Source organism: Lissotriton vulgaris, unplaced genomic scaffold (assembly GCF_964263255.1).
Source record: "Lissotriton vulgaris unplaced genomic scaffold, aLisVul1.2 SCAFFOLD_3981, whole genome shotgun sequence".
Classification (NCBI taxonomy): domain Eukaryota; kingdom Metazoa; phylum Chordata; class Amphibia; order Caudata; family Salamandridae; genus Lissotriton; species Lissotriton vulgaris.
This window is the reverse complement of record NW_028247587.1, coordinates 1,552-24,757: the sequence shown is the minus strand read 5'-3', so window position 1 is coordinate 24,757 and position 23,206 is coordinate 1,552. Positions and strand designations below refer to the sequence as shown.

Here is a 23,206-nt window from a genome sequence, read left to right as displayed (position 1 = left end):
ACGTCCACTGGCGGTAAAGAAGTAAATCTTCTTCCCAGCCTTGTGTGGGTGAAGACCTCACCTCACCCGGCAACCGCTCGGGAGTATGAGGCCCCGCTCTGTCCGTCGGTGCCCCTGATCGTTTAGCCGAGCGGAAGTGGCTTTGTGTTCTGATAATAGGGGCGTGAGCAGACCGGTCATTAAATATATTCCCCTTGACCCTCCACAACGTCTGTTTTTTGTTTTTTGTTTTCCTTCTAGAGTTCACCTGCCCTGCAGATGCTGAACATCGAAGCCCATAACCTTGTTGAACGTGTCCCCCACCCCGGTACAAAGCTCTTTACAATGTATGGATTAAAATTAGCTCAGTCCTCAAGTTACACATAATGTATTGAGCTACCCATAAACGTGGCTAACACATTGGGTGGAAGAAAGAAACTGGATGTATTTATCACATGGTTAAAGAATCACAAGTCTTTAAATGGGTGATGCACCCGACCATACAGAATGAATCACTCCAGATACAGTATGAGTGATAGAGTGCCTCAACCGTACACATCTGAGAATATATGCTTATGTTATTCTAAGTGCAATAACATGTGGGATAAGGAACTGCGAACCATACATAACCCTTGCGATGAACTACTCCTTACCGCACACGTGTATATAATATATGGAATAAAGTGTTCCTGTCCTGACATGATCACGATAATGTAAGTTAGCCAAGAGAGTTCCTTGATCTGTTTGGAAATAATTAGCACTACTCAGTCATTTCAGTGCCTTCAATAGTTCAAGTCAAGTGATATTTGGAGAAATGGAGTTAAATTTGAGGCGCGTTGGAACTCCTGTGAGTTAGTCTTAACCCCTTCCAGGCTCATGACGAGCTGGGCTCGTCATGAAGTAGCCTGCTGCTACACTGATGACGAGCCCAGCTCGTCATGAAGAATGGCATTTACGATTTCTCAGCACAGCAGGGGAATATCATGAGCAGCCATGGGGTTAAATAAGTAACACCTTTTCTTGGTGGTGTGCTGCTGAAGGCCTGCCTAAAAAGATATCTTCTTAGCTGGTTTGATTCTGCACTAACGGTTATGTTTGAGGTGTTCAACAGGTGTCAGCCCTAAACTTCCCTCGGACCAACTTCTATGTTTGAGTTGTTGAAGACTTGATTGATGCTCATTTGTGCAAGAGCTCCGGTTCCTAGCTGGCTATTTATTAAGCCTGGGTGGTGAACTCAGCTCCGCTCGCGGAGTTTCCTGCACTCCGCGTTACACAGAGCTCGCGGAGTTCCGAAAAACACTGCTTCACGCAGTGGAGTGGAGTCTTTTTCCTCTCGCGTTCACCAACGTCAAGTTAGCGATCGAAGAAAATCAACCTCCCGGCAAAATGTTTCCTCGTTCGTGATCGTCAAGATCAAGTTGGCGAGTGTGAGCATGGAAAATAAACATCCTGCCGAGATTTCTCAACGCAGGGTGGTCAGGTTTTTCACTGGAGTGGGCGCATATGCTCGCGATGAGAAACTGCTTGTTCGTGTTGAGAAAGCTGCTGCTCAAGTAAAAATCTACTCGCGCTGCAGAAAAGAGAAAGAATGGACAGCTTGTGCTGTGCAAGGTGCCATTCGCAGTGATTGCACAGTGCGGACAAGCATCGGCACTGGGCAATCGCCGCGAACGGCATTTTTTGATGGAACTCTGCCGCTTGCAAAGCTTCGCGTAGTGCAACTCTGTGAACTCCTCCCAGGGTTACTGGCTATTAGGTCTCTGGTGGTTTCAGTTACGCTGGCCCTTCACTCCAGTAGACCTCATCTATGGTGCAGTGAACTTTACACTTGATCCTTGCATCCTTTACGGTTGGCATCAAGCTAGCAAGTGTTTGCAGATTCAGGTTGCTTGGTTTTATAACCATTGCAACATGTTGAGCATTTTTTTTTAGCTGCACAGTGAAATGTTACATTGCCTGAATGGGCTGCTGGACAGTGCTCTTGTATGCTCTGTTCTGTATCTAGTTTGAAGATGGAGCGAGATGTTTCAAATGGAGGCTATTTTTAGGTTAAGCCATTTAATTTCTCTTTTGTCCTAAGGAAGAAAGGTCACTGTTTAATAGGACTCCACCGGTTCGTACCCGTATGCAGCCAGTTTCAGACTCTGAGACCATCCCAAGGTCCGCGCTTAAGGCTCCACTCCTCCCAGCACCAGGATCCGTGTCTCAGTTCTGTTCATTTATAGCAACTTCAACGCGCAGTCGGACCCGACAGACCTTGCTAAAGGCCTCCTGATCTTCTCCTAGCAACCAATGCTAACCACATCACCTCAAAAGAAATCGCCGCCACCATGTAGTCCATCCAGGGACCCAATGAGATATCTGCTCACTATGCCTACTCAGAGGATTGCAACTCATCATTGCTATGCCCACACCCATTCTGAATACATCCTCTGTTTCCGCAACCTTCTGAGATGCATGAAAGTGGACAACTGTCCTCCCATTGCTGAAAAAACTCTCCTTGGACAGTCAACGCTCGCCAATTACAGACCAATCGCCCTGCTTCAATTCCTAGACAAAGTCTTTAGAGAAACTCCTCAAAAGACACCTCCACGATCACCAACTCCTTTATCACTCATGCACAGTCAGACCAAACCACAGCACGGAAACTGCCCTCATCGCCTCCATGGATGACATTCGCATAACTTTGCACAGAGGGGACATGGGGGCCCTCATCCTCCTGGACCTCTCTGCAACATTTGACAGTCTCCCACCCCATCCAATGCCAACATGGCTTCAGAATCCAAGGGTGCGCAGTCTGATGGATCTGTTCCTACCCGACTGCAAGGACCCAGTCAGTCAACCTGGCACCGTACACCTCGGACACCTAAACCCTCATCTGTGGAGTTTCATAAGGATCCTCCCGATGCCTGACCCTGTTCAACGCACACAAGGTCGCTCTAGCCATCATTATCCGCTCTCACAACTTCAACATATACTCCAATGATATGCAACTCATTCTCTACCTCCTGGACAAGACGCTCTGTACCTGGATGAAGTTCAGTGCCTGCATGACTGAAATCGCCCATTGGATGAAGACCAACTGTCTGAAGCTGAACACTGACGAGACCAAAATTGTGATCTACGGGACGAGCTCCGCAGGCAAGGTGGACTTTTTTAGAGCAGCTTCTCCCGTTCTTTGAAAATGGTGAATGCAGATTCCACTTGTTGATTTGGGACCGTCATATATGCCTCATGAGGGAACCTTCTGTTTATGCAGTCTCGTGCATGGCCTGAGCCCCAATGTGCCGCAGTTCAGATGCTGCAACAGCTGGTGAGACCCAGCCACTGAGGCTAAAGCATGAGAACCACTTCTCAGTGTTGCAGCTTTTTGTCAGTTATGATGAATTTGAGCTTGAGGCTCTTTCTTTTTTTATTATTTTTAAGCTCCTATTTCTTTTAATATCATACGACTTTGGTTCCACATGTGCGAAAGGATGCACTGTATCCTCAATCTTCAACTTGACTTCTTCTGAACCCATCCCCCGCCCAGAAGAGCATCTCGCTGTGTCTTCTGGTTTGCAGCTGTGCACAAAGGAGAGCCGCTACCATTGCACAGCTGAGCTCCATCCCACGTCTTTGGGAGGCAGATGCAGTGACAGTCCAAGCCGCGGTGCGCTGTTATTGTTTCAGGATGTCTTAGCGGTATTCAGCATGCCCGATAATGCCACCCTATGCAATCTGCGGGAATCCATATGGATGCTCTTTCTAGCCTGGACCTGGGCTTCTGGAGGCTTTGGCCTTGAGAACTTTTATTGGTGCCCAATGTCAGTTAAGGGGAGTCCATGATCTCTCTCTACCTCTTCTATGCATCTGGTGAAATTGTGACTGGTCCTCGAAATCGCATTACTAGGAGTATAAAGATCTAGTCCTTTTGTTGAATTGCATGTGGATGTTTGCAGCACATGACATAGTTTGGTCTTGTGATTCTATTGCATGTGATGGTACACCTCTACTTCTGAGCCGTAGCCGCCGTGGCTTGATAAATGTGCTTGTTTTCAGAGTTTTTAAACTGTGTCCATGTGCTCCTGTTCAGCAGACACTGTGTCAAAGGCCGGTTAGTGTGGACATGTTTTTTTGGGCAGCTCGCACTCCCACCAAGAGGTCTGTAAGTGGAGCAGCATGAGGGTCATGAACGCGCACCAGCCAGGGGTTCGGCATAGGGGGTACATCATGCTAAATGGCTCCTACAGGGTTGAAAACCTTATTACTGGGTAAAAGTAAACTTTATTGGGGGTGTGACCCAGTGATGCCCAGTGTAGTAAATAACTGGGCATAGCAGTGAAGCATGATGATACCCAAGACGAAATGAAAGATGCCACAGATTCCAGTTAGTTTGTACTCCTAAGAATGCAAACATGTCCTCGAAGTGTTAGTGTTGTGCCTCTTTTTGGTTTGCTAGCATTTTCTTGGCAAGATAACTCTGTGTGTGTTTATTTTAAAAAAATCAATTTTTTCGCTGGAAGGCTTGATATATTTAGTAAAAATTCCTTTTTTGGTTATCTTCACAACTTTATCACCTCTTCTGTGGCTATTGCAGCATCATTATTGTTCTCTTCAAGTAGCAGATGTGTGGCAACAGTTTTCCACTGTTTGGAATATTATTTTTAATGTGACCTCTTTCAACAATACCATTTTGGTGGATGTGCTAAAAAAAGTTGTTGTGAAGATTCCTGGGTTTTTGCTCCCACACCAAATAACCTGAGCCCCCACCCCTTTTCAGACATATTAGGCCCCTGCTTCTTGGATTCAACATTTGCCTGGTGATCTATTCCTCCCAACCTTCCAGATTCTATCCGGAGTACTGCTGCCAAGTCTGTAGCAGGCTACTGTCCTCCAGGCCCAGACCTACGTGGGGCCCTGTCCTTCCCGACTCTGAGCATAAACCTTTAACTATAGTGGGTGATCTACATTGGTGACATTTGTACTGACCTGTGTCAGTTTAATGTAATAACTACTGTGACAAGGCGCTCCTGGCCAGGTGGCAATGCTTGACTGACGCCAACAATCCCGACTCTTTCTACCAGCTGCAGGTTATGTGCCCAGCCGCACTGGTGGATAAGTTGAGCATGGGCTGCATCAAAGTTTAGTGTGCTTGCCAGTTGAGGCATGCCTGCGTAAGATCTGTAGGCCTGGCGGGCCTTCTGTAGAATTTGTTATCAGGTTGTAGCCCGTGCACTGCTGCTTTGTAGACAGTTGTGTTCTGCATAAATTGCATACATTGACCTTACGCCCAGGCCCCTCTGAGAGCCTGGATTCCAAATACAAATCTGGCTTTACTTCCTGTAGGGTCAGCATCCAAGCCCTTGACCTCTGATCCCACCCCCTACATCCTCCTGTTCCTTCACTCATCCCTTTGCTTTCACTCCCTACAGGTTCATTTTCCAAACACCAGTTCTGTGGCTCCTGCCTCCAGCTCTCTGTGAAAAGCCTGTCCCTCTCATCTATTCAGCATCGCTCACTCCTCTGCTCCCTTCAGGGCATTGACCAGCATCCACCCAGCACTTACTCCTCCGCTCCCTTAAGGCCATTGGCCAGCATCCACCCAGCACTTACTCCTGCGCTCCCTTCAGGGCATTGACCAGCATCCACCCAGCACTTACTCCTCTGCTCCCTTCAGGGCATTTGGCCAGCATCCGCCCAGCACTTACTCCTCTGCTCCCTTCAGGGCATTTGGCCAGCATCCACCCAGCACTTACTCCTCCGCTCCCTTAAGGCCATTGGCCAGCATCCACCCAGCACTTACTCCTCTGCTCTCTTCATGTCATTGGCCAGCTTCCACCCAGCACTTACTCCTCAGCTCCCTTCAGGGCATTGGCCAGCATCCACCCAGCACTTACTCCTGTGTTTTCACCTCTGTAGTTTGTGGTTCTGCTTTGAAAAACTGGAGAATATAGTTTTTTACTTGATGCGCACTTTTCTGCTTTCTCCTTCAGGTCCAGGTTCAGGGTCAGACGAGCAGGAGGAGGCGTATGTTGGAAAAAGATCCCACAGGGTGGTGCGTCCTCTCGCCGACAGTGAGTAGCAGCTGTGATGGAGTGTGGAGAGTATGAGACTGTCAGTTCAGCTGGAATTCTTGGGTGGGCTGGCTGTACTCTAGTAGACACCCACTCTGGACTCTCGCCACCGCACTTCTCTTCTTCTCATCCTTTTGTTGTGGTTTCTCTTCTGTTAGTTTACTTCCAGAATGAGCTGTTCTTGATTTTTCTGACCACAATATACATCAGCTCAAACAGTGTGTGATGTGAGAGTTCCTTGCACACTTCCCCCTGGCCTTTATGTGTGCACTCTAACGCGTGCTGCTTATGTATATGCCAGACACCGGGTTTCTTTATCATTTATAAATTGGGCCATATATGTTATTGCAATTAGTTTGATTTAAGCTGTTGCGACGATGGGCAATACTGCCGCATGCTTGTAATAGAAGTGTATATGCACGAGGGTGCAGCTGCCCTGTCTTCCATTGTACAGGACTCGGCAAATTTGTTAAAAATAATACTTGTTTTCAATTTATCTTTTTGTATTAAGCCAAAAGGATCCATCAGATTTAATATCCAAAGACTGTGTGCTCCAATTTATGTTCTTCAGTTATGTTTATTACATTTTAGTTCATCATAAATATCAAAACAGCCAGCATTTGTTTCGAGGTCAAACCACTTTATGTATGCCAATATATACAAATCCATCCATACATCTAATTTGTCAATTTAATTCTCTCAATCAAGAGGATCAAAAGATCTAACTTCCCCATGAGCTATAAGGAGTTCAATCAATCAATCAATCTGGGATTTGTAAGCAAGCTACTCACCCGTGAGGGTCTCAAGGCGCTTCTGAATGAGCTTGTAGTTGCAGTGCTGCTGCGCCCAGGTCACCAGTGGTCTCATTAGGGGTCCCGCAGCTCAGCGCCTGGAGACCCTCGTGGGTGAAGAGCTGTGCTATACAAGTACCGCATGATTGATGAAGAGGTGTACCGGATAGCTCTACAATGGGTGGTGAGATGCCTGTGGGCACAGTAGGGAGGGTAGTCAGGGTACAGGGGAGGGGGAACCCCCACCCCCCCTCCATGAAAAATAAAAAAACATCAATCCTGCAGGGCAAAGACTGGCGTCCAGAGTGTGTCGATGTTTGACCTGCAACGAAATGGACTCAAATCAGTGTCTGACGCAAGCACATGAGCCTAAATTTTTTTCACATCTGTCTTTCTTTGTATATGTATATCTATGACTTCACATATAGATGCATCTCTATATGTATAAAGATATATACCTGCACCCATACAGAGTCCGAAGCAGACATGCAAATAGAACGCACACACTTTACAATTGCTCTTTGCAGGTGGCCCCGCCAGTTTTATCTGTGGTCCAGTTTGTGCTCCACCAATAGTCACTTCTAGAGATGCCACTGCCAAGGCCTTGAGTGGGAGCGACTGATGGCGCGTAAATAGCGTGTGCGGTTCTGTACACAATACCTCTGTGGGAGATGAGAGGTTCAGGGATCCCTCTGTGGGAGATGAGCGGTTCAGGGATCCCTCTGTGGGAGATGAGAGGTTCAGGGATCCTTCTGTGGGAGATGAGCGGTTCAGGGATCCTTCTGTGGGAGATGTAACGGATCCTTCTGTGGGAGGTGAGCAGAGATCTGTAGGAAGCTGGACATGCAGGGATCCCTCTGTGGGAGATGTAGTGGATCCTTCTGTGGGAGATCAACAGAGATCTGTAGGAGGCTGGACTTGCAGGGATCCCTCTGTGGAGATGAATGAAGACATGCAGGAGGCTGGACGTGCAGGGATCCCTCTGGGAGATGAATGAAGGTCTGCAGGAGGCTGGCCATGCAGGGATCCCTCTGTGGAGACTAGTGAAGGTCTGCAGGAGGCTGGACATACAGGGATCCCTCCGGGAGATGAATGAAGGTCTGCAGGAGGCTGGACATACAGGGATCCCTCTCTGGGAGATGAGCGGGTCAGGGGATCCCTCTGTGGGAGATGAGAGGTTCAGGGATCCTTCTGTGGGAGATGAGCGGTTCAGGGATCCTTCTGTGGGAGATGAACAGAGATCTGTAGGAAGCTGGACATGCAGGGATCCCTCTTTGGGAGATGAGCGGATCCTCCTGTGGGAGATCAACAGAGATCTGTAGGAGGCTGGACTTGCAGGGATCCCTCTGTGGAGATGAATGAAGGTCTGCAGGAGGCTGGCCGTGCAGGGATCCCTCTGTGGGAGATGAATGAAGGTCTGTAGGAGGCGGACGTGTAGGCTGAAGCTGGAGCTCTTGTGAAGACATGTGAGTCTTGTGATAGCTACCAACACTCCATCCTTTACTTGAGATTTCTCAGTTTTCTGCCCTAAACGTTATAATTTTGTAAAACTTGTTTTATTGGAAAGTTTTTCATATTCAGTGGACGAGCAACGTAAGCTTTTATGATTCAACTGCTTTAGGCAAATGTGGTTTGCTCGTGAGAGATCTATTTTTCTCATGTTTTTTATGTCCCTGTGTTTGCATGCTTTGGGTCTCACTGGTTCACATGGGCGACCTTGTATGAGAGGTTGGCTTGCTGTTCTTGGAGGCATAGGTAGAATGTAATGGCGCGCCATGTGACCACAATTCATGGTCAGATTAGCACCCTGTGTTGTAGTGTGACTGATCATCAAAGTAGTTGTATTCAGGTTTGATTGTACTTCCCATTTTTTTTTTGGCATGTGCTTAGTGGCGCCTTGGTTGGGCAAACGTTTTTACGCATATCTTGTGCATTTGACCACCCTTCCTTTTGGGACAGGCCGTGTGGGACAGGCCTCCTTTTGGTGTGGTGCCATACCATTTTCTTTCACCGCAGTTGCTGGTGTTTTGACTTGGGCACTGTTACAACACTAACCGGCCTCTTGGCGCATGTGCTCTGCCCATTAAAATATGTGTTCGCCCTATTGCTGTAGTTTGATTTTCAGTCAATGTACTGCACTGGAGCAGAGTTAAATGTTCTATGTGGAACGCAGGGAAGATTTCAGCCACGTACTAGGACGATGGAACTGACTTTAGAAGACTACCTATAATTTATAAACCTCTTTTAATGACCTATTTGACCTCAAACTTGAAGGTCTTGATCTTCATATGAGGCCATCATGGTTCTGTGTAAGTGTTCCCATTAATGGGTGTCTTATCCGCACCAGTGAAAACTTCCTCTGTCACCTGAAGAGGTTGGAGGAGTGACCTTGAATCAGAGGCGAAGTAGATTAAATATTAACCACTCGCCTGGCAGCCTTTGGTACTACAAAGTGGTGAAAGGCTGAGAAAGCTCTGGTGGAAGCAAAACGTTATCTCATGAATGTGAAGGGCAGGATGAGCGAGGCTGACCGTTGGGGCTCCTGGAGTGGCACCGAGCAGCACGAAGGATATATATAGTGCGGCCTGTTTGTCCGGGCGCCGGGTTAGGCTACTGTCCTCACTGGTCCCATAGGGGAGGAATTGCCTCCAGATAGGTCCACTAGTGGTTGGTCCCCTGAGCCCCCCTACAGGGTCCAAAGGCTACTGAGATCTTGAAAAGGCTCACGAACGTCCCTGCCTAAGAGTGTCTGTCGTGAACCGAGGAGGCGACCAGGCAGACCTACAGTAAACCCTCTGCTCCTACGGTTTTACTACGTCTCCAGGCTCTTTGCTTCAGGGAATCAGAACACGGTTGGATGTTGGGACTGTGGCCTCTCCAGGGTCGCGCCAGTGCCCAGCCGCATTCCTCTAAACCCCCGACCCCATGCTCCATTACTGTGGCTCTTACAGGGTCATCTACTGACTAAGGAAAGAACACTTCAAAAGAAAGTGATGCATTGAGCTGTTTAATTGACCCTGTAGTTGTAAGGCTGGTTTGGAGGGGCAGGTATGAGTGGGCACCAGGCTGTCCCTCCGTCACTTAAGGGAGTTATAGAGAGAGCAGGTGGTGGCTGTGTAACGAAAGTAGAGAATCTATCTCTGCTGCTAAAACTTCCATGTACCTATATCAGGCTCTGACCCACAGACTGGAGAGCAGTGCAAACCAGAGGGTAACTCTGCGTGCGGTGTGCAGAACCTGGGAGTAGGGATCCTGCGGACTGAAGCTTTGTGCCCCTGGGGCGCCTCCTCAGGAGTGAGGACCCTCTGTCTTGAAGCATTGTGCCCCCGTGGTGTGCCCCTGCGGCACCTCCTCAGGAGTAGGGACCCTCCGTCTTGAAGCATTGTGCCCCTACGTGCCTCCTCAGGAGTAGGGACCATCCGGCCTGAAGCATTGTGCCCCTGGGGAGCATCTTCTGGAGTAGGGACCCTCCGGCGTGAAGCATTGTGCCCTTGGGGTGCCTCATCGGGAGTAGGGAACCCCCAGAGTGAAGCATTGTGCCCCTGGGGCGCCTCCTCTGGAGTAGGGACCCTGCGGTGTTAAGCATTGTGCCCCTGGGGCAAATCCTTGGAGTAGGGACCTTCCGGCGTGAAGAATTGTTCCCCTGGGGCGCCTCCTCGGGAGTAGGGACCCTCCGGTGTGAACCATTGTGCCCCTGGGGAACCTCTTCTGGGGCAGGCACCCTCCGGTGTGAAGCATTGTGCCCCTGGGGCACCTCCTTGGAGTAGGGACCCTCCGGATTGAAGCATTGTGCCCCTGGGGCGGCTCCTCGGAGTAGGGACCCTCCGGCCTGAAGCATTGTGTCCCTGGGGCGCATCCTCAGGAGTAGGGACCCTCCGGCGTGAAGCATTGTGCCCCTGGGGTACCTCTTCTGGAGTAGGGACCCTCTGGTGTGATGCATTGTGCCCCTGGGGCGCCTCCTCAGGAGTAGGGGCCCTCCGTCGTGAAGCATTGCTTGCCTGGGGTACGTCCTCTGCAGTGGGGACCGTCTGGCGTGAAGCTTTGGGCCACTGGGGCGCCGCCTCTGGAGTAGGGACCGTCTGGCGTGCAGCATTGTGCACCTGGGGTACCTCCTGGGGAGTAGGTACCCTCCGGCGAAAAGCATTGTGCCCCTGGGGTGCCTCCTTGGGAGTAGGGACCCCCCAGCGTGAAGCATTGTGCCCCTGGGGAACCTCCTCAGAGTATGGACCCTCCGATCTGAAGCCTTGTGCCCCTGTGGCACCTCCTCGGGAGTAGGGATCCCCCAGCATGAAGCATTGTGCCCCTGGGGTGCCTTCTTGGGAGTGGGGACCCCCCAGCGTGAAGCATTGTGCCCCTGGGGTGCCTCCTTGGGAGTAGGGACCCCCCAGCGTGAAGCATTGTGCCCCTGGGGCGCCTCCTCAGGAGTAGGGACCCTCCGGCGTGAAGCATTGTGCCCCTGGGGTGGCTCCTCGATGTAGGGACCCTCCGGCGTGAAGCATTGTGCCCCTAGGGCGCCTCCTCTGGAGTAGGGACCCTCCGGCGTGAAGCATTGTGCCCCTGGGGCGGCTCCTCGGGAGTAGGGACCCCCCAGCGTGAAGCATTGTGCCCCTGGGGTGCCTCCTTGGGAGTAGGGATCCCCCAGCGTGAAGCATTGTGCCCCTGGGGCGCCTCCTCGGCAGTAGGGATCCTCCGGCCTGAAGCATTGTGCCCCTGGGGCGCCTCCTTGGGAGTAGGGACCCCCCGGCCTGAAGCATTGTGCCCCTAGGGCTCCTCCTCGGAGTAGGGACCCTCCGGTCTGAAGCATTGTGCCCCTGGGGCGCCTCCTCGGGAGTAGGGACCCTCCTGTATGAGGTATTGTGCCCCTGGGGCGCCTCCTCTGGAGTAGGGACCCCAGCGTGAAGCATTGTGCCACTGGGGCACCTCCTCTGGAGTAGGGACCCGCCAGCGTGAAGCATTGTGCCCTTGTGGCGCCACCTCGGGAGTAGGGACCCTCTAGCGTGAAGCATTGTGCCCCTGAGGCGCCTCCTCAGGAGTAGGGACCCTCCGTCTTGAAGCATTGTGCCCCTGGGGTGCCTCCTCAGGAGTAGGGACCCTCCGGCCTGAAGCATTGTGCCCCTGGGGCGCCTCTTCGGGAGTAGGGACCCCCCAGCGTGAAGCATTGTGCCCCTGGGGCGCCTCCTCTGGAGTAGGGTCCCCAGCGTGAAGCATTGTGCCCCTGGGGCGCCTCCTCGGGAGTAGGGACCCCCAGCGTGAAGCATTGTGCCCCTGGGGCGCCTCCTCGGGAGTAGGGACCCTCTGTCTTGAAGCATTGTGCCCCTGGGGTGCCTCCTCGGGAGTAGGGACCCTCCGGCCTGAAGCCTTGTGCCCCGGGGCGCCTCCTCGGGAGTAGGGACCGTACAGCGTGAAGCATTGTGCCCCTGGGGCGCCTCCTCTGGAGTAGGGACCCTCCGGCATGAAGCATTGTGGCCCTGGAGCGCCTCTTTGGGAGTAGGGACCCTCCGTCTTGAAGGTTTGTGCCCCTTGGGCTCCTCCTCTGGAGTAGGGATCCTCCGTTGTGATACATTGTGCCCCTGGGGCACCTCCTCGGGAGTAGGGACCCTCCGGTCTGAAGCATTGTGCCCCTGAGGCGTCTCCTCAGGAGTAGGGACACCCCAGCGTGAAGCATTGTGCCTCTGGGGCGCCTCCTCAGGAGTAGGGACCCCAGCGTGAAGCATTGTGCCCCTGGGGCGCCTCCTCGGGAGTAGGGACCCCTCCACCGTGAAGTTTTAAGGCACCTCTTTGCTGACCTGTTCCCAGACCATAAGGCCGTCTTGGTAACAAAAGCTTGTTTTTCCTTTTAATTCCCTAGGAAAACTGATAAACCTTTTTTAAAGTTATGAGAAGTTAGCAGCTAGAGCTCTAAACGTGCACGTTAAAGTTCATAATAAAACCACTTACTGCCACTCTGGTGGTAACTGTGCCCAGTGCTGCTGCTACAGCGCGGCTCCAAAAATGATTTCTAATCATTACTCACCATTTCCCTGAAACCTTTGAACACTCAAAACATGCACCAGTGGGGCCCATAACACTGCGCATTTACCCTGTTCACTTACACTTGGCTTCAAGGCTTCTGGTGAATCGCAATGGAGAAATGCTGTAACATTTGGTGGAGCGTCTAAAACCTATTTATTATTTACACTAAAAGTTCAAAACAGTTTTACCATGGTTTCATATTAAACACTTATATTCAGACACACCACCATAATGGCAATGCATCTGCTAGAACGAAAATTAGGCGTAGGAAGAAACCAAGACCAGCTATTAATTCTTAATTTCTCTAATTTTTATTCACAAAAATCTTTTAGTATGTCTGACATTACGCATTTATTGATTCTTTATTCAGTAATTCTTAAACTTTATTTCAAAAACATGATCATTTTATTAAGAGCTCAGAAAATCGCTTTCTTATAGAATTCGGTAAAGTTTTAGCAAAGAACAGATAGTGACCTAGGATGACCTGCTCCCAGGACACCCCCGCACCGCACGTACACCAGCTGCTGTGTGTGCCCCTCCTTCCCGCTGCTGCACTCAGCCTCGCTGCGCCTGCAGCCACGACCCCGCCCCCCGCTGCCCTAGCGGGATCGCATTGTCTACCTTGTGCTTAACTTGTTTTTCCTCCCGTGTAACACTGTTTCTTGTATCCCCCTGAGCTTCTGACTTGAGCTATTTTCCCCAGTGATTTCGTAATTTTCCTCCGTGTTGTTGTCTCCCCTTGTGCCCCGCTCCCCGCTTCCCGCCGCCGTGCCCGCGGCCACGCCCCCTTTTCTTCTGTACCCTCCCCGCTCCCGCCTCGCAGCTCCTCCCTCCCTCCCACTTCGCCATAAATGGCGACCGGGCGTACGTGCAGCGGGCGCGACGATTGTGCGCCGAAGGCGCGCCAAAGGTATGCCCGTCTGCGCCCGTCCGCGCCTGGACCGCACCCAGCACCAGGACCCCTGGCCCCCGTAGACCCTAGCCCACCCGCCGGACATACAACGCCGCCACCCTCAACGCACTCAACGCCGGCCGAATCCCAGGATGCTACCGAGCCACCCCGAGACGCACCCACGGACCCTTCTGCTGCAACGTCTGCTAGTTCACCTGCATCCGGACCAGCACCACTCCTGCACCCACCAAGACCAAGACGAGCAACAGCAGCAGCCACCTGAATTGCATCCTGCTCAACACCCGCTCCAGCCACAGACACGCCATCGAGCTCTGGAACCTGCTCGACACAACCTCACCAGACGTCGCCTTCCTCACGGAAACCTGGATGAACGCCTCTTCAGCGCCCGACATCGCCATCGCCATCCCAGACGGCTACAAGATCATCCGAAAGGACCGCATCAACCAGACCGGAGGAGGCATCGCCATCATCCACAGGAACACCATCCGCATCACGACCAACACCAACGACACCCTCGCACCCGCCGAGCACCTGCACTTCCAGGTCCACATCAACCCCAAGACCACCCTCAGAGGCACCCTCATCTACAGACCCCCGGGACCGCGCACACAATTCAGCGAAGACATCGCCAACTTCATCAGCCCGCACGCCCTCCTCTCCGCTGACTACATCCTCCTCTGGGACCTCAACTTCCACCTGGAGAACAACAACGACCGCAACACCACCACCCTGCTGGACACCCTCGCAAACCTCGGACTCAAGCAGCTGGTCACCACCCCCACCCACTACGCCGGACACACACTCGACCTCGTCTTCTCATCCTGCAAGGACATCGCCTTCAGCCACGCCACCGGACTCCACTGGACGGACCACAGCTGCGTCCACTTCAGCTTCAGAAGGACCACGATCCCCCACCACCAGCAACAGGTTGCACGCAGAAGCTGGAACAAGATCACAGCCGACCAGCTCGTGACTTCCCTGAGCAAGAACACACCCACCAGCGCAACGAACCCAAGCCAGGCGACCACCAACCTCGCGAAGTGGATCAGCAACTGCGCAGACGACCTCGCCCCTCTGAAGACCCCGCCTAACAGACCCGGTAGCAAGAAAGCCCCATAGTTCACCGACGAACTCAAGAGCTCCAAGAAGAACTGCCGAGCCCTCGAGAGAACATGGCGCAGAGACCCAACACCGGACAACATGACTGCCCTCAAGCTCGCCACCTGAATACACCACCAACTCATCCACGCCACCAGGAGAACCGCATTCAAGGAACGACTGGACAACAACGCACACAACAGCAAGGAACTCTTCAACATCGTTAAAGAGCTCTCCAACCCCAACGTCGGAAACGACATCACCCCTTCGCAAGACCTCTGCAACTCCCTTGCCTCCTACTTCCACAACAAGATCGCGGACATACACAACAGCTTCAGCACGCAACCGACACACGCCACGACCGAACCAACGCCCCCCACCACCACCCTCCGCGCCTGGACCTCGATCAGCACCGAAGACACCGTCCGCACGATGAACTCCATCCACTCCGGATCTCCTACCGACCCCTGCCCTCACCACATCTTCAACAAGGCCGACGCTGTCATCGCACCCCACCTGCGGGACATCATCAACACCTCCTTCGACACCGCTACCTTCCCGGAGAGCTGGAAACACGCCGAACTCAGCGCTCTACTAAAGAAACCATCAGCCGACCCCACCGACCTCAAGAACTACCGCCCCATCTCGCTGCTCAAGTCATCGAGAAGACCGTCGACAAGCAGCTGGCCGCCTTCCTCGAGTCAAACGGATCCCTCGACCTCTCGCAGTCCGGCTTCCGGGCCAACCACAGCACCGAGACCGCCCTGATCGCAGCCACTGATGACATCAGAGCACTGCTTGACAACTGAGAAACAGCAGCCCTCATCCTCCTAGACCTCTCCGCGGCCTTCGACACTGTCTGCCACCGTACACTAGTGCAGCGACTCAGCAACGTCGGAATCCAGGAGAAGGCACTGGAGTGGATCATCTCCTTCCTCGCCGGAAGGACACAGAGAGTGCGCCTCCCCCCGTTCAGATCTGAAGCCACCGAAGTCATCTGCGGCGTTCCTCAAGGCTCCTCGCTCAGCCCAACCCTCTTCAACGTCTACATGAGCCCCCTCGCAGACATTGCACGCCAGCACAACCTCAACATCATCTCCTACGCCGACGACACCCAGCTGATCCTCTCCCTCACCAACGACCCCGCCACCGCCAGAGCCAACCTTCACGAAGGGATGAAAGAGGTATCCGAATGGATGAAGAACAGCCGCCTGAAACTGAACTCGGACAAGACGGAAGTCCTCATCCTGGGATCCTCACCCTCCGCCTGGGACGACTCCTGGTGGCCCCCGCCCTAGGCAGCGCACCCAAACCAACAGACCACGCACGCAACCTGGGCTTCATCCTGGACTCCTCCCTCTCCATGACCAGACAAGTCAACTCCTTCTCCTCATCGTGCTTCAACATCCTGCGCATGCTACGTAAGATCTTCCGGTGGATCCCCACCGAGACCAGGAAGACAGTCACCCAGGCCCTCGTCACCAGCCGTCTGGACTACGGCAACTCCCTCTACGCCGGAACCACCGCCAAACTCCAGAAGAGACTCCAGCGGATCCAGAACGCCTCAGCACGTCTCATCCTGGACATCCCCCGTCGCAGCCACATCTCCGGACACCTGAGAGACCTGCACTGGCTCCCGGTCAACAAGAGAATCACCTTCCGACTCCTCACCCACGCACACAAAGCCCTACACAACCAAGGCCCAGGATACCTCAACAGCCGCCTCAACTTCTACGCTCCCAAACGCCAGCTTCGATCGACCGGCCACGCCCTCGCCACCGTTCCCCGCATCCGAAGAGCCACCACAGGGGGACGGTCCTTCTCCTACCTCGCCGCCAAGATATGGAACTCCCTCCCGACCCACCTCCGTCTGACCCAGGACCACCTCGCCTTCAGGAAGCAACTCAAGACCTGGCTGTTCGAGCAGTAGCGGACCCCCCTCCCCCAGCGCCTTGAGACCCTCCGGGTGAGTAGTGCGCTATATAAATGCTTTGATTGATTGATTGATTGATTCCAAATTCAGTCTCTCCTAACATCCCTGACTAACACCCTCATCTTATCCTAACAGTCCTGCAAAGCAAACAAATAAGAAGTTCATAAAATTCTTACATCCAGGAATCGGTCAGCAGACGGGCAGCATCTCCGATAGAAATGGAAAAAGCGACCCCAACCTTACAAGTCCAGGGGTTTTTATACCCTAATTCTCAACTTAATCTATCTAGAAAAGTAACTAACATCACCATCTTGTGTTCTGATTGGATAAATTCGGTGGATGTGCACTTCCTTACCATTACAGCATTTATTATTCACATGATTCAGCTAATTTAAAAAGCGTCCATTGTTTATCCAGTCCGTGGCCTAGGCACATTGCATTTTAGCAACATTGCCCTTCTTTCCCATGGCTTGGATATGCTCTTATTCATGCTTGGCACCCATCCTAGGTTCCGGATACTGAAACCTTGAACTTCTCCCTCAAGCACAGTCAGTTCACTTGCGCTGGCAGAAATCTTTGGCGCGCCTGCGCAGACCAATACCCACTCGCAGTAGCTCAGAGCGGCCATTTTCTCACTCGGCCTCACAGGCCACATTTGGAACTATCATAGAAACAAACAGAAATCCATGTTAATTTTAATAATGAACCCCATTCTGTTTACCTCCCCCCCATGCTAATGTTTCCCACTAATCGTTACCTAGTAATATGCCACACAAATGCGTTTTATATTTACATAATCGACCCTCTCTTTTCACAAAACATATACAAAAGCACATTTAAATAGCATTTTATTTATACTAAAGCTATGCATTAGTCCACAACACAACAACAATACATATTAGCTAGTATTATTGCAACATATAAGCAGAATTAGTATTCCCCATGTGTAATTAAAAAACAAAAAACAAAAATAACGTGTGCATCTTATTCTATGGTTGATTAATTTCACAAAACATGCAATTAGTAAACGTTATAGTTATGGGACATTGATTTCATGAGGGGTACACAAAATGTTGTGTTTGCCACCTCGCTCCATCACTGCCTTCAGTTATCACATGTCCACACGGGTGCCACTCACAGACGCATATCACACGAGGCCTTTGCTTCCAGCCTTTTTTAAACAACATATATTTGCCTACTGGGACTTGAGTTTTGTTTGAATCTATATTAACATTTGCTTCATAGCCAGCAGAGAGTCGTTGGACATAAAGGACGCTGGCTTATGACCTGGTGCCACGTGGCTCACTGGTTAGAGGAGGCATACCCTGAAGCAGAGGTCAGACCCGGGACCAGGGTTCGATTCCCGACGCTGCAGGGTCTTGAGCCCAATTGGCCACGGACTCGATAATTCTCGCTTCGGTGCCCACTCTAAGCCCGAGTTCACACTATACAGCTCTGGGCAATAAGCTTGCTTAATCGCCACAACGGCCCCACGCGGCGGGATGCCTGACTTTCACCTTGGGGATGCCCAGTACGGGTTATCTCACAGGGAAAAAGCCAGGACGGGTTCCCAATGCAAGCGCCGAGATGCCTTAGGGTAAGTCGAGCGCTATATAAGAACACACATACATACAAACATACATACCTGCACGGGGCTGCCCATGGTGTACCTTGTTTGAGGCGGATTCACGCAAACAAACAGAAAAGTACGGGTGGAGAATTATGCCTCCAACAGACTGTACTTTTCCATGTATTTCCTATTCACAAACATCCCTGGTAGCGAGCCTGGAAAGTCAGAGAAATGATGCTTCTGGGAACTTTGGTAGACGTGGAAGTGTTAGGATACTAAACTAGTTCTCCTTCAGATAGGTCTCTAAAACCTTACTTACCCATTTATTCTTGAAATGTGGTCCTGTTTAGCCCCATTTGTATCTGTAAAGAGTCTGACTGTCACTGGCAGTACGGGAGAGAGTATTCATACTCTGTTTTCAACGGTAGGAAACCAGCGCAGAGGAAGATGCAATGACTTGTAGATGACGTGCATTTTGTGACTTATGCTCAAAAAATGTTGACTTTAGATTGACGTATCCAATTGTTGGCTTTCAGGTTTTATTTTTTTTATATTTCTGTTGCACTTTTACCGGTACCCTTCTGGTATGTCTGTAATGCCCTAACTGCGTCTGATCTCCCAAAAATTGTTTTCAAAGTAAAATTCTATTGCATTTTACACAATTGGGTTTTACTGGTTGGTTTCTTGACTCAAGTGTTAGTTTACAACTGTCTCCATTCTTATAGAAACGATAACTACCTAACAAGGGGGTAGGTTATTTCAGTGATTTAATACTCAATCCTTCCCTCCCAAATCCGTTTTCCTGCAGGCACCACAGCTGTTAGTTTGTTAAAAAGTGACTGTATTTCACCATGGTACTTTTTGGCTCAGCTTGAGGTGCTCATAGTAGGCGTTGGCACAATTATTTTCAGCGTAGACAGGATGACAAGTGGCTCCCTTTTCTCCTCGGTGTGGTGTATTGGTTTGGCTTGGGTTGTCTTCAACAGAAGCCTTCTGCCAAGGTGTAAGCAGTGTGGTTACACCTGTGAGTGGCAGAGGGGGACATTGGTTTTACTCTAGAACTCTTTAGATGAACTGAGGGACGTATGGATGTACCCGCTGGCACAGGAGGGGTGGTTCAGAGAAAGAGTTTCCAGTTATTTTGCTATTGTGGGGTGCACGTTTTTAGGTCGAGCATTCGAGACCTCTTGTATATACTTTAGTATATACTTATATGTGTATGTACTTTGTGGGCTCTGGAGATCAGCCCTAGGACTTGTCTGCTTTTGCTTAGGGACTTTTTTCCGGTTCAACTGCCTCTATTTAACTGTCTTGATCGAAAACGACAAGCAGAGGTCAGTAAAATACCAGAATCACTTTAGCACTCTCTAGATTCCAGTCCATAGAAATTGTCTTCCACAAGCACCCGTAGGCAATATTTTTTTCAAATCTTGTATTTTCAGTGATTTGACCACCGAAGTCACTGATTTTATATTAAAAACAGGGCTTTGGACTATACAATTTCCTGCTAAAAGGCAATATTTCTCTCCATGTGTTCCCATACCTGGCGTGTCATGCAGTTTGGTGCTTACTTTTCATCCATGCTAAAGAACAGTAGATGTTGATGTATGATGCTGATCCGCATGCTGCGCAAGGTCCTTCCTCTCCTCCCTGCGCAAGCCAGACCAGAAGTAGTGCGTTGTACCATCCTAAGTCGACTTGACTACTGTAACGCACTACTTCTGGAGGCCCCGGTAACACTCCTGGGCAAGTTGCAAAGGGTGCAAAATATTGCTGCTAAACTCGCCCTTTCTCGCCCCTATCACAGCTCTTCTACGGCAGCACTGCGAGAACTTCATTGGCTGCCAGTTCATCTACGAGTGCGCTACAAAGCAGCGTGTATTGTGTTTAGGGCTGTTCATGACCTGGGCCCCATTCCTTTGCGGCGAATGTTTGCCTGGTATTGTCCAGCTAGAGCTTTACGCTCCTCGTCATCCAGGCTACTGGTAGTCCCGCGATTCCAGAGAGTGAGGATGGGGGGCCGCTCCTTCAGAGTAGCGGCATCCAAACTTTGGAACTCTCTGCCTAGATCCTTGAGAAGCCTTGGAGACCTCTTATCTTTTAGAAAGGCTCTAAAAACTCATCTTTTTCCCAGGATAGGCTGAGCTACTGTGTTCCACTGAGTACGGGTCAGAGCGCCAGGATGCCCTTTGTGGTGACAGGTTGCGCTATACAAGTATGCCACAATACAATACAATACAATGTTTCTGCACCCAGCTAATGTGCTGCATGGCTAAATACATATAAGGTCCCAAAGGCGCCATCGATTACATTGGAAATGCTTGTTGGATACTGGTACTTTGTGGCATAGGTGGCAGGATGCATGGTACCTAGCCCTGTACACCTTAATGTTGACAAACTGGCACATGGTTTTAAATGTGTCTCTTTCTATTGCAGCGGCCTCCTCTCGCGAAAGACTTTGGGGTTGCCCACAGCGACAAGAGCGAAAGAAGAGCCGGCGGCGGGCAGCTGAGTGTGAGCGGACCCCCACGCCCCTGGGCCTACAGGAGACCATTGCAGAGTCCATCTACATCGCCCGGCCCCTGGTGCACTGTATCCTCAGCCTGCAAATGCCCTGCTAGGGCACCATGCCAGGGACAGGGGTTCCCTTGAACTGGCGAACAAGCTTGGCACTGGAAACAGCCCATCCCCACATGCCAGGCTCTTTCCAATCTCCCTACTCACCTTGTCTCTTTCTCTACTTGTTTCAGTTTTCCCTTCTTTCTGTATCTGAAATCTGTCTTAAAGAGGGGGCTAAAGCCACTTAAAAAAAAACTGTTTAAACTTTGAAAACAGTTTACACTTTAAATATTAATAGACTTCAGGCTCCCTTTGCCCAACGGGTACAAATCAGTCCCAGCGGATCCTTTTTAGACCGCTTGTAAAACAGTGGGGGGTCCTCTGTGACATCCAGGGGTCCGAATTTTATTTCATAGAGTTCACTCAGCCATTCCTCTTTCAGCCGCTACGAAGAGCCCTTTGAACCCCTGAGCATGAGATGTTACCAACAATTGTTACTTTAGGCCACTTTCTTTTCCCCTTTCGTGCCCTAACCTTGAGCTCTTGACACTATTGAGATGGTTGTAAGTGATTCTGAGGACCATCAGAATCATAAAATACCAGGACTAGAAACCCTTTCACCTAAACTGTTACAAAAATATTTTCAAGCTGGGTGGTATTTACCAATCGATTGAAACCAATTCTTACAAATACATTTTTTTTTAAATTGCATTTTATATGCACTGTTAAAGGTGTAAATATTATCTTATCTTAAAATTGGGTTCTCTTTACTGGTTTTTCCCTTTTCCCTTCATACATTCTGTCACTGGATGACATTTCACTTTTTAATTTGACATTAAAGTGCCCACTGTCCTTCACCCTCCTATTCTTACTGTTTTTTGTGTGAGAGCGGTACCCTTCCCCACTTCTCTTTTGTACCTATCATCTTTTTTTTAAATTATTTTAATTCAGTCGGAGGGGGTTCTATCCGTACTCTTTCCTTTAAACCTTACCCTACTCCGCCCCACTCTACCTTTGCAACTCCTCCCCAACACCACAACATTCCCCACAAGCCCAAACCTATGTTCCCTAACTGGGATTCACAATTGGATACACTTTTTTTTTTTTGCAAATCAATATATTTTACCTCACTGTTATTTTTGATTTATTTATATTTCTACTTATTTTTTGTACACTAATTGGGTTCCCTGGCAGGGGTTTTTAATTTCTTTTACTCTGAAATTTAAATACTGCAGGCCAATCCTCTAGTATGAGTTTTACTCGGCGTGTCTGCAGTGTATACCGCGCTCTTCATCGTGGCTGTAGTTCTTTCTTTTTCCACAACGTAAACTTCACTGCGTCCCTGAGTGCATCCCTCCTCGCAGGAGACTCTTCCTGGCCCCAGTGTCCTTGCGTGTCTTCTACCCCATCTGTTCTCCAGCTGCAACATTATACCTTATACCCCCCCCCCCACCAGGAGCCATGCCTTCCCTTAGAGCCCACTCTGCTGCTCTTCAAACTCAGTGTGCCTATCACCTACGAACATGGATTCTAGCTGATGTCTAACTGTAGCCTGCAGTGTGCCTCGGTGACCCACCCATACCTCTTCAGCTGTAGTGACCCACCCATACCTCTTCAGCTGTAGTGTCCCAGTCAACCTTGCAGTATGCCTCGGTGACCCACCCATACCTCTTCAGCCAACCCTGCAGTATGTCTCCATGACCCACCCATACCTCTTCAGCCAACCTTGCAGTGTGCCTCGGTGACCCACCCATACCTCTTCAGCTGTAGTGTCCCATCCAACCCTGCAGTTTGCCCCGGTGACCCACCCATACCTCTTCAGCCAACCCTGCAGTGTGCCTCAGTGACCCACCCATGCCTTTTCAGCTGTAGTGTCTCCATCCTACCCTGCAGTGTGCCTCAGTGACCCACCCATACTTCTTCAGGTGTAGTGTCTCCATCCAACCCTGCAGTACGCCTTGGTGACCCACCCATACCTCTTCAGCTGTAGTGTCTACAGCCTACCCTGCAGTAATCCTCAGTGACCCACCCATACCTCTTCAGCTGTAGTGTCTGCAGCCTACCCCGCAGTGTGCCTCAGTGACCCACCCATGCCTCTTCCAGCTGTAGTGTCTACAGCCTATCCCGCAGTAAGCCTCGGTGACCCACCCATACTCTTTAGCTGTAGTGTCCCAGCCAACCCTCCGTGTGCCTCGGTGACCCACCCATACCTCTTCAGCTGTAGTGTCCCAGCCAACCTTGCCGTATGCCTCGGGACCTACCCATACCTCTTCAGCCAACCTTGCAGTGTGCCTC

General features: G+C 50.8%; 1 protein-coding gene across 1 annotated transcript in view; it reads left to right on the top strand.

Annotated features, from left to right (window-relative positions):
- The window catches only part of LOC147665144 (peroxisomal membrane protein PEX16-like), a 43,170-nt gene extending 22,197 nt beyond the window's left edge, over positions 1-20,973 (top strand). The window contains exons 6-7 of the mRNA XM_086949733.1: positions 5,955-6,035; positions 20,789-20,973. Of these exons, the coding sequence (XP_086805859.1) occupies positions 5,955-6,035; positions 20,789-20,973 (266 nt within the window). The remainder of the gene's footprint in view (positions 1-5,954; positions 6,036-20,788) is intronic.
- The last annotated feature ends 2,233 nt before the right edge of the window (positions 20,974-23,206 follow it).